Here is an 11690-nt window from a genome sequence, read left to right as displayed (position 1 = left end):
AAACTGTAAGAGCACATTTTACACACAATGGTTGTTGTATATAACGCAGTGGAGAGATGTTATGTAACCAGCACGGTAATCCTCTCACTGCTTAATTATAGTGTGAACAGGGCCCTGGGGAAATTTGCTTATTTGGCTCAACTCTACTATAGCAATCATACAGCACACAACTGGCTAATGGGGGAGGGGAAGCTGTTTTGTAACTGGTATTTTCACCTAAATGCATGGTAACAGACTGGGCTCTGTTCACACTGGAATGTTTAAACAGGATTTATATTACAATGTTGACAGTCAGATGGCTTTGATACAAGGATTCCTTGGCCAGTGCACAATGCTGCAGCATCTGATCGGTACATGGGTCCACATCCATGGGCCTATGCCTGCATCATGGCACTTGCATATATAGGGACCACCAGAGGGTGCAGATGTTCTGGCTGTTTGTAAAACTTTAGTCTTGCATTGGCATAATCAATGCACACCGTTCTCTACAATGAATTCTATAGAGATCAGAGCCAGTTTCTAGAAGCCATTTTATGAAGTCCCAGCGCACACTTCCCACAGGAAGACTTAGGTGTTCATGCATTAAGTGTAGTCCTATGAATAACCCGAGGGAATTACAGGACCAAACCATGAGCTTCTGCATTCATCAGTTTTAGCTTTGGGCTAGTAAATGTTACATGTTGGGAACCATTATCATTTTCTCCTGCCTTTTGGCTTGATCTACATTAATCATTATTATACAGTACTGTATTCAGAACCAATATCATTTTCCTTGCCAGCCACTGGACAAAAATCAGGGAGCAATCCCACTTCTCAGGCCATCCATCCTATAGATTCATACAAGTTTGGATAGTTTGCTCTAGATTAAGATTTTTAGTTGATGACCCTCTTCCTGTTACACTGCTTTCAGACCTCTGGTATTTGCCATCAAACCCCCCCCCATCTCACATGTGTTTTGGCTTCTTTTGACATGAACCTTGGAGTAGTGACTTTTTGCACAATAGTTTCATTATTTTATCATTTCATTATTATAAGCAGTGCCAAAAAACCTTCCTTAAATTAGGCACCTGTAATGCAATCTCACTTGTGTACAACCAGAATCACATGCTTCTCTAGCCTACATGTCCATCCAGCTTGTGATCTCCCTCTATTAATAAGCAAACAATAGCGCTCTGCCAGAAGCCATATTTCAAGTTTATTTTAAACAAACAAAAAAACAAACCTAGGCACAGGTTACATAAGCACATACACAAGACGCATACAAATAAATTAAATCCATCAGACTTTCCATGTGCAATCACTTTAAATGGAATGCAAAAACCGCTGATAAGTCTGCGTGCGCCAACATTATGGAAAGCGGATAGGATTCTGCGATGCCAGCTACGTCGTGTGCCAAATCGCAATAAGTATTATGGCATAGATTGGTGAAGCCCAGGAATTCCAGTTATACATTAGATCACACTGCAGCTGAGCAACGGGGAGGTGGGCAACATCTAAATTATTATAATTTTTTTTTTTTAAGACCATCCAAGGACATAAATGGGATCCTTTCAATACATAGAGAAATCCAAGCAGTTTTGTGAGGTGGTTTGTGGATGCATAGTGGTACAGGCTTCCATCCTGCCAGTCAGTCTTTTATAAATGAGTAGATGAGGTGAGAAGAACTAAGTGGTTTACTAGTAACCTCCTTTCCCCATAAAGGATCTGCATCATGCATGAAATGAGAAGCCTACAAGGTATGTGCTGGAGTAAGACATAGAAACACACATGTTAGAAGCCAGTGGGTGTAAGGATGTTCATATCCCGCGGCTTCAGGTTGTGGCCTCGGTTCATCTTCTTATTTTCAAATGCAGATGGTGGCATGTCCATCTTAGGGGGCTTGAATGTTATGGGGTCATCTGCTATTCTGTTTGCCTGAGCTTTCATCAGTTCCATAGGAGTCGGTTTCTGCGCACCTTTGTATGACTGGACAGTAAAGCCACCTGTAAAAAAAAAAAAAAAAGTGCACACAGATTATGCAGAGGACACCATCTATCAGGGGTCATGAAACGGCAGCACAACATTTTGAACTTGTGAGGAAAGGAATACGTAGTAGGTGACCAGCGCGTACACTACACAGGAAGCTGATGGAGTTAAGTCTTATTTGAAGAAATTATAACATCGTAGCATACATATACATGGAAAAAAAAATCAACACATTTTGTCCTGTGGAGTCGTATGATCAGATTCATATTCTCATCATGAATAAGACGCCACGTGTCAAAACGTGTCGGTCTTGCCCTGTATACGTATGCTACGATGTTATAGTTTACTCAAAGAATTATAGCACTATCGCCTTCCTGTGGAGTGTATGTATTCCTTTCCTCTATTGTGCGCCTCTGTGGACTCCAGACGGTGTAATATGCTCGTCTCTCCAGATTCGATTGATGGAGTTGCCGACAATGAAAGAGCGCTGAGCTGGCAATTCCATTTGCATTATTCGAACTTGTGTCCCGCCATTCTTACCTGGGTCTGTGGTGGATTTCTGCACAGCACGAGGACCAAATATGCTCCATTTATCGGCATCAGAGCTTTGGAGTTCTCCAGCAGGGAGCGAGGTGGTGGAGCCCTGACTGAACCATGATCTGTGCAGAACAAAAACAAAGTCTGGCAAATAAGCAAACGCTTGGGAATGGACAAGTGCTGTGAAGGAGGTCTGGAATTTCTTGTGTACAGTCTCTAGCATTACAAGACAATATAACATGTATTAATCATGTTTTTACCAAATTCTCAAAAGGTTAAATATAGCCCAGTAATATGAAAAAGGAACACATTGTCCCCCAATGAGTTTGTTACACACATCTCCATGTTAACATACACATTGCACCATGTTAAATTAAGTATCTACCAGCTGCCTGGTACAAATCATCGGCTTTAAACTGCTGCCTTGAGGACACGTGAGCAGAGGAAAGTTACAGAATATAGCCAATAGGAACATTTTGCGATGTCTATATAAGGAGACCGATAACATTTTTTGTGCATTATTATTCTCATATAGTAGATAGCAAAGTGTCAATTGTGCTAAAAGCAGTAATTCAGCCCTATCCTGGTAATGGAGTGTGCAGTCTACAATACTCTGCTACCAAGTGGACAATGTGCTGGTAGATGGCCTGAGGCAAGTACTGAAGAGGAAAGTGCCAATAACTGCTCAGCAGCTAGTAACACAGTAGGACACAGCACATACTATATACCTTCCCCCCAGGTCCATTACTTTACCGTCTCATCTGCTTGGGTGAGGAGCTTGGAGTGCTGCAGGGAGTGGACTGGGCCGATGTACTTTGTTTCTCGTCACCAGAATCTCCAGTTTGCATCTTGAGCTTCTGTTTTAGGAAAGAATACAGTATATTACATATACACCATCTGGATATTCACAAACTAATAAAGGCATCAATTTTATGAAAAGCTAGCCAGGTGCCTAAATACTAATCTGATTTAGCAGGGGTCATGTTCTCTACAAAGGCGCTTCCTTTAGTTATGGCAAGGAGGCAGCCCGAGACCTGGTTCAGCGATACGTGTAGCAGGGAAGCAACAATGATGTGACAGCCATGACCAGGCCAGCAACTACCACAGATCTATTGTTCCTATACTGATAATCTTATCACCTACATGCAACCAGCAAGGGGGAGGGGGGGGGGGGGCTCTCCTTGGCGTCAGGATATATCAAACTAATTGTACTAAAAGCTCAAGGATCTCCCTATATAAATATAAGGCTAGTCCCTCCAAAAATCTGCTGGGATGGCCAATGCTCCGCACATGAGTCTTTGTCCCTGGGAAGACATTTACTACTGACGAATAAGCTGCTAGTTACAAAAGTCTACAACCATGCTACGGAGGAATGGAAACAATCCCAAAATCTAAAATGTACAAGCTGTTCCTTCTTGCATCATCTGCACCATCATAATGCAGGACATGGCTGCGTCCTATGCCTAGTAGATGGGAGAGCAGATCTTCTGTCAGCATTTTGCAAGTCTTCATCTTGTGATATAACAGGCAGTAGCCACTTTATCATTAGTTGTATATCACAGACTAATGTCTCCCCCTACTGCAGGAAAATGCAATGTGTGGCATGGTGCATAAGAGGAGTGGTCAGTATAGACGCCCCTGGCCCATGAAAATCAATGAAAGTTTAACGGGAAAAAAAAAAAATATGTAAATCACCACATAGCATAGCATGCTCCCCAAAAACTCAGGCCCCTATGCAGCGGTGATCATAAAGACACACATGCAGAGAGAGCACAACAAACTACACGTCACCCAAGGAATAAGAAATCAGCAAAGCGGAAGCACATGAGACAGCAGGCAGGGAGGATAACAGGAGAGGGCGAGCCACAGGTCTTACATGCAGGGCCTCCGCCACGCGATGGTATTTGGTCTCTTCAGCAGTGAGGCCCTTGTGTGGTGTGTAGCCGGCGTCCCTGAGACCGGCTTGCTGCTCGAATCGCTGAATGCTCTCTTGTGTATGCTCTGAAATGGGAGACATTTGCACACACAGCTTTCAAGCGGATGCCAAAGCCAGAGACTGGCCGGAGCCTTCCACCCCCATCACAGCAACACAATGCACAGGCATACTGGACAATGGACACGTGCCCTCACAGCCCTGGCCACAACACCCCACATCTCTAACATTTCACACTGCTCAGTTATTATGTGCATTACAGTTATGGGGCATCTTTAAGTTTGTGCTGCTGCTCTATTATTCCTCCAAGAAACGTATGGGCAAGTATCGGTTGGCGTTAAGGGAAATGGCAAACTTCTAGAATTTCCAAGAGGAACAATAGAGTATAAGACACTCCAGAACGGTTATAGTCCATTTGCTTTCCATGTAATCAGTGTCTTATGGAAATGATTTCTGAATGACCCAACTGCTGCAAATGGTGAGGAAGAAACGCCTGGGTCATACATGTATCTGCAGGTCACAGGGCTCAGAATGGGCACTCGATACCAGTATAAGTTAGCTGCCAGGAAGCCAGTATTGCTTTTATACAAGTACAGCTGGCAGTCTGACCGGAGTACACAAGGAACAGATGGCAAGAGAACAACCTGCTGACATCCAACCATGCAGCAAAGATACTCTACAAGATGCCAGCTATTAAGCTACAATTTCTGTTCCAGTACCTTCCCCTCCATTTCATACTAACTTTAGATAAAGCAGCATAGAAAAAAAAAAGCTGCTAGATTTACTTTAACATTTGGTACTTGTGTCCCAAATCAAAATGTTAAATGACAACTTCATTGTTTATCTGCAATATTATGTCTGGGGTGATCTCTGGATGATCTCTCCTTTATCCTTTTCAAAATGTCATTGGCGTCTCCATCACAGCTTATGGTTAAATAGCATCTTTAAATCTCTGCAGAACTATCAGTCACCAGGGCAACATCATGGTGTAAACGTACCCCAACTCCTGGTGGATATACAGGGCAATGGTAAAAAGATATGATCATCATCCCCCTCAATGACTTGATCCCTATCCTTAATGAGGATAGAGCAATAGATAATGGAATGCTTCCATATATCTGAGATACAGATAAAGGGCTCATTCAGACGGTCGTGTGCTTGGGGAGAGCACACGGTCTGGGAGGAGGGCTCTTCAGCCCTCTATGTGAAGACAAGCGGACGCAAATCTGCCGAAATATAGGCCATACCCTATACTTTGCAGGGCGGTTGCCTGTCACAGTGCGGTGACACACATGTGCTTACCGAACCATGACAGGAGCCATAGGAGTCTATGGAGGCAGTGATCTGGTTGCAAAACATGTAACCAGATCACTGCCCCCATAACGGTCGTCTGAATGTACCCATAGTTAGTGGGTCTGTGGTATCTGGGCCAAGCTTCATTTGCAGCAGTTGGTCTACAAGACAATGTTAGATACCTGGGTTATTTCTGGACTCTTAACAGAGTGCAGGACCATACAGGACATAAGTGATGACCTTCCCTTAGGATAGCTCAACATTGTCACAGCAGAGGTGGTCCAGCTCCCATCACCTTAAATCAGATGACTGAAGGGTATGTGGTGCTCTGGAACAGGCACGGCCTTGTGCATGACTTAGTAGTTGTGAATGGTATAGAAGCTCTATCCCAATACAGAGCTCTGCCAGTTCTGGTGCCTATTGCAGGCCCTAATAACTTCTGTGAGGGTGCTGGGGAGTGGACCCCAAATGGTCAATACCAATCTCCCTATTACAGTTCTGTTACAAAGTATACACAGGTATTTGTATGTGTAACCTGAACGTGACCTCTTACATGTAATTCATAACTTTATCAGAGAAAAGACCACCTTACTTGTGATAAGAGAGTTCATGATGACAGAAGTTGCCTTGGCTTTCACCACAGGGGCCTTCTCAACAGATGCGGATTTGGGCAAAGCAGGTGGGGGCATGCCATTATCCCCATCCTCCACCTGCTCAGAGAGGGTGAACAATGTGTAGGGTCACAGAATGAGAATGGAATTATTGGAAAGAAAGAAATGAGAGAAAGAGAATGTCATAAATAATCTTTGCTAAGCGACTATTACGTTCATTTATAGAGACCAGGATTTGGAAAACAGCACCACATTCATCCACAGGCCATGTGCAGTACTGCAGCTCAGCACTATTCACGTCAATGTAGAAGAGCAGCACTACCAGGCACAACCTTTGGGTGGATGTGGCCTAGTCAATTCCCTACAGTACTACACAGCTTTTCCATTATTATCACAGCTACCACTTATTATTGGTGTTATATTTAACTTTTGCAACTGTACTCCAGCCCTCACCGACAATATAGAAAGTGATTTCTCTATGACTGGTCTAGATAGAGTTGCCTGGGTAGGTGGGACACAGATATTGGTGTCCAGAGAGCGAGATATATATATATATGGTCTGTATGAAAGGTCTATCAATGCATAGATTGTGGAAAGGCTGTGGAGTTTACCCCAGCGGCAACAAAGAAAATTTCCCATACCTCCTGTGGGAAAGAGGAGGCATGCTACTATAGAAGCACCAGGACTCAAGAGACTAAAAGGTGCTTTCTCCATACTATAGGATCCACAGCGAGAGCCTAGTGCTGGACGCAATACTGAAAAGGATGGGTGAGAAGAGAGGAGTCTTTTTCAGCTGGATATCAGGCCGAGCACCGTGTCCCAGACTCTGGCTACAGGATCTCTTATTGATGCCCATACTAATACCCTACAAGTAAATGGATGCAAGAGTCAGACTCTGAAAACATAGAGGTGTCTTTTCCCAGCATACCTTAGAAAGCTTCTGGTATTTGCGTTCTGGGATTACAGGATTTCTCCACAGGGTGTTACTGCACATATCCGATGGAGGCGGCGTCATGGGTGCTGTATCCTCCAAGGCATCGTCATAGCTGAAAGCACGACGGTGCATCCCAATAGGCAGGGACATTTTTCCTAGTAGCCCACTGGAGCTGTGCTCAATGGCTGTAGACAAACAACCTCTTACTACATACATTTACCCAAAGACACCTTATTAATCATGGTCACCATATAACCAGCACTGCCAAATCCTAATGGACACTCATAAGTGTTTATGTAAGACTACCAGGACCAAACCTCCCCCAAAGAAAACAAAGACTACAATGTCATGATTCACACCAACATCCAAAACAGCAGAAATGCTGCTGTCGATCCCCACTCCTGAAGAGATACCCTTTCCAAAATTCAGACATGCTGCATGTGTGTGGATGCGAGTGCTGCCGGTATCTCCCTGCTAACCGGAACTGGACTGACATGCAGAGTTCAGTTCTGGTTTGCAGTGTTCGGGCCGGGAGATCCAGGCAGCACTTGCTGCAAGTTCAGCGCATCACACTCACATGTGTGGAACGGGCCTAAGGCTAAAAGGGTTTTCCCATAAAACAAGTTGCCTAACAGGCAATGGCTTGGTCACTGCACGTGTATGGTAAAAAAAAAAAAAAAACCTTTAATGTTTGGGTCATGCAGATGGGTCTCCCCTGCTAAACTTTTAGTACTGGAGTATGACTGAAAATGTACACAATGAGACGATCAATGTACACAAGCCACTGGCTTAATGTTACAGAAGATTGAAGGATAAACTAAAACAAATACGCAATATGCAAATACATAAAACAGGTAACTGCTCTAAGAAAAGATGCTGAGAAAAAAAAAAAAGATAAAGATACAGGTTTAAAGGACCACGTTTCTGTGCATGTATGAGGCCCTGTATCATCACTACAGATAAGCCACAGCCCTTATCTTCAGGGATAAAGCTGGTCACAGACGATGCCAGCTAAGGAGTAATTGTAAGAGTGGGGGAGGGGAGAAAACTGGGCAGGGGCTTATCTCCCCAGTACAAAAAAAGATAATGGGGAGGGTAGATGAAACCCAACCACCAGCTTTTCATCTCTCCGCACATTTGCTGTGGGGGAAGAGGATAGGACACGTCTAATGTATATGGAGTCCAAGACTTGTGTTTGTGATAAAACCTCTTCCATTAAATGTTAAAAGTGTTGGGGCATTGCACATGACATGGGACTAAAGCGTTCTCTCTGCTTAAAGCCAATCTGCTTTACTAATTTATAACAGGGAATAAATAAGTTTGCTGTCAGTGAATGAGAACTCGCAGTCAGGCTCCAAACCTGTACAGGGCTGGTCCTGTTCTCAGCTGAGGAGCAGATACAAGTGAATCCAGGCTATACAATGCAGTATGCAGCAGCAGTCAGCGATGCTGTATTTAGCCTGCAGACCCTTCCCAGAGGGGGAAACTGCTTGTCTATAGTACTGTGGTTACTATGTTACCATTCCCTAACCCCATAGTAATGTATGATACAACAGCCTGCTCATGGCTCTCACACATATGATGAGTAGGAGGTGTGTTACCAGGTACATCGGGTTGTCTTGATGCCATTACAGAGATTACAGATGCTGCCTTTTCTATGGAATCGCAGAATATACTTGTTACCTGGTAAAAATAAGTATCTATTTATTACTCAGGAATAAGGTTCACAAAAAATACACAGATATTGTATCATCTGAAAGCACAGGGCTAGTTGCATAACATGTTAGGCTACGTTCAGACCCCCATTGTAACCATTCACCGGCAGATTCTCAGGCAGTTACCCCAGTGGTTTCACCATCTTTATATGGACAGATCCACCTTAGCATGAACTCAGCGGAGGTCAGGGGAAGGATACAATTTTCAGCACCCATCCCCAGTACACGAATGGTCTCCACTGAGCATTTACATCGATCAGCAGGATGGAAAGATGTAGCTTGCTGGCTCCTTCCATCCTGTGTTTCCCACAGTATAAAATATATACTGTGCTCAAAGAGACAAATAGGATGCCACTGCCTGCCAGTGTATGTCTATGGACACGTCGAGCGTATACACCAGGGCTTTCCTGGCTTATACAATGAACGTATAAAAACATGGTGTGAATGTAGCCTTAGAAAGGTGACAAGTCAGCAAAGTGCACTGGTCCATGTACTGTCTACACCAGGAGAAGAGCTATTTGGGCTTACCAGGCTGCAGGACTATGAGGATTGTGTGGAATGAAAGGAATCACCCTGGAACATAGTGCAAGTAGCGCAGAATCCCTGAAGAGAGCGGGATGGTGGTCCATGCAGGGTCCCTGGAGACCACAAGATACATGATGCGACATTAAAACATGGAAAACTATGACAGTCACTGAATATGTGCAATAGTAAAAACAATGAAGACTGGCCCTATGGGGGATATCACATACCCCCTGTTATATACATTACCCACCATTTAGCTGCTGGTGCACATCAATAAACCAAGGGACCCTCCTATAATACGTATATTGTGTGTGTGATATACTGTAGCCCAAACACCACACAATAGAAATGCACTGACATCTAATGTGTATGATCATGTAATAAGATGTGCGGACCGTGGACATTATAATGCACTGTACGAGGGGGAAGGGAACACCTTAGGGGCAATAGAGGTCTAGGAGAGAAGCACATCTGAGGCCCAGGTCACAGCCACAATCATCACAAAACCAATAATAATGGAGTCTGGCAGACCCCTTGTAACATATGGTCGATCTCAATGGACATAATGGCTTCCATAAGGATCCACTACATTAGTGCTTACGCTTATGAGGGAAAAACTTGTAGGGAGCTGCAGCGCTATTTGTATGTTTCAAATAACGCAGTTCTGTCAGGTGTGAACTGGGCTATATCGGTATAAGAAGGAAAAAAAAACTCCGAATCAAAGATAATGGCTAAAATACACCAATAAAAACAATATTGTGTGGTGGGGGATGGGAGAAAGCAGCCAGAACACCCGGCAGCCCTGGCGCAGGATTTCACATGAAATAACTATGGACAATGAAAACAATCCTAATCCTGAGCGCAGCCTCCGCTGTATAGATGGAGGCAGAGAGACGGGGAAGGGGCTACATCCACTCACTCACTCACCGGCAGAGCTCCACGTCCACTAGAAGCCGCCTCTCGTCCTCGGCTCCCGTGTTATACACTGACCAAAGAATCTGCTGAGGGAGCGGGCGATAGAAGAAGCCATTATCTACCTCAGAATGGCGACCGGAAATAATACGCACTGCGCCTGCGCGGGCTACCAGGCGACGCTCGTCACAGAACGACGCATGCGCAGTCTACGCCTCTAGCAGTGTTTTACGTCAAGGCGCCGCCCGCCATGATTAGTAAGGGAATCTGAGCAGTGCGCATGAGCGAGTTTTCTTTAGCCAATAGTAGGTGAGACTTGTGTCTCTTAGCAACTGGTGTAAACTATCTTTAGGAGTAGAGTTGTATCCAGGGACCCCGGGATAGTCATGGAGCCCTCCAGCTTCTCTCTACAAGTCAGGTAATTGTGCAGAGGTTGAGGCTCCACAATGAGTTCTCATCAGAACGGGCGTTTTTGACATCAATACGCTATCCGTTTTTTTGCCGATAGCATACTGACCCATTGATTTCTATGGGTCTGTTCACATATATGTTTTTATTCACTGATGAGCAGGAAAAGACATGTTCTCACATGCAGATCACGGACTTCCATAGAAGTCAATGAATATGCAATAAAAACGGACAGCACATGGATGACATCTGTATGCAGTCCGTTATTTCTCAAATGTAGCCAGTCAATAAGCTGGCTGAAAACCGTCTGTGTTTTTGCAGGTGTGAATACAGATGTTGATACAATACAGACTGAACCCCGGTCTGAATGATCCCTAACGCCACGTGCGACTCCACCCATAGGGTTCAAATTGGTAAAAAGTTGCAGGCTGGTGCATAATGTTCCTGCATCTTGTGTGGATCTGCTAGTAGACATGGTGAACACTACAACTCTGTTCACACTGGGTTTTTACAAAGTTAAAATTGGGGGAGTATGAAGCGGGCTCACGGGCTGAGCATCTTCATACTCACCGGGCGTTTGCTTCGCTAACACCTGCCATCGGTGCAAAGCTACGGGCGGCACTAACAAACCGGCGGCGCATGGTGGAGCGGCGATCTGTTTTCATGAAAGCCTTGGGTCACACAAAGATCCAAGGCTATCAGGATCTAGGCTATCTATTACAATGTGAGATTTGCACATTATAGTAGATGGTGTGCAAAATCTCCATATACTGCCATACTGTAGTATGGCAATATATGGAAGGATCAGTGAGACAACCTAGGGTTAAAGTACCCTAGGGAGTCTGAAAAATAGTAAA

General features: G+C 44.4%; 2 protein-coding genes across 2 annotated transcripts in view; one reads left to right on the top strand and one right to left on the bottom strand.

Annotated features, from left to right (window-relative positions):
• Window positions 1-1176: 1176 nt before the first annotated feature.
• Window positions 1177-10599, bottom strand: KIAA1191 (KIAA1191 ortholog). The gene is made up of 9 exons (XM_072146044.1): window positions 10441-10599; window positions 9517-9626; window positions 8875-8956; window positions 7268-7458; window positions 6321-6438; window positions 4379-4503; window positions 3256-3359; window positions 2506-2624; window positions 1177-1982 (listed from the first exon to the last, which is right to left on the bottom strand). Exons 3-9 carry the CDS (start codon window positions 8900-8902, stop codon window positions 1771-1773), a joined length of 897 nt encoding a protein of 298 aa, XP_072002145.1. The 5' UTR covers window positions 8903-8956; window positions 9517-9626; window positions 10441-10599; the 3' UTR covers window positions 1177-1770.
• Window positions 10600-10711: 112 nt separating this feature from the next.
• CFAP43 (cilia and flagella associated protein 43) overlaps window positions 10712-11690 on the top strand; it is a 50237-nt gene continuing 49258 nt past the window's right edge. Inside the window, exon 1 of the mRNA XM_072146043.1 lies at window positions 10712-10843. Coding sequence (XP_072002144.1) covers window positions 10812-10843 — 32 coding nt within the window. The 5' untranslated portion in view covers window positions 10712-10811. The remainder of the gene's footprint in view (window positions 10844-11690) is intronic.

This window comes from Engystomops pustulosus, chromosome 4 (assembly GCF_040894005.1).
Source record: "Engystomops pustulosus chromosome 4, aEngPut4.maternal, whole genome shotgun sequence".
NCBI lineage: Eukaryota > Metazoa > Chordata > Amphibia > Anura > Leptodactylidae > Engystomops > Engystomops pustulosus.
Note: the sequence above shows the minus strand (reverse complement) of the source record. Positions and strands in the feature narration are given on the sequence as shown.

Excerpts from the sequence above, each read along its gene's own strand:
- KIAA1191 (XM_072146044.1), bottom strand. The coding sequence starts at position 8,902 with ATGGCATCAAGACAACCCGATGTACCTG. Across the intron at positions 4,504-6,320 it reads CATGAACTCTCTTATCACAA|AGCATACACAAGAGAGCATT; the intron begins GTAAGGTGGTCT and ends CTCCCATTTCAG. Across the intron at positions 3,360-4,378 it reads GCGTGGCGGAGGCCCTGCAT|AAGCTCAAGATGCAAACTGG; the intron begins GTAAGACCTGTG and ends TTCCTAAAACAG.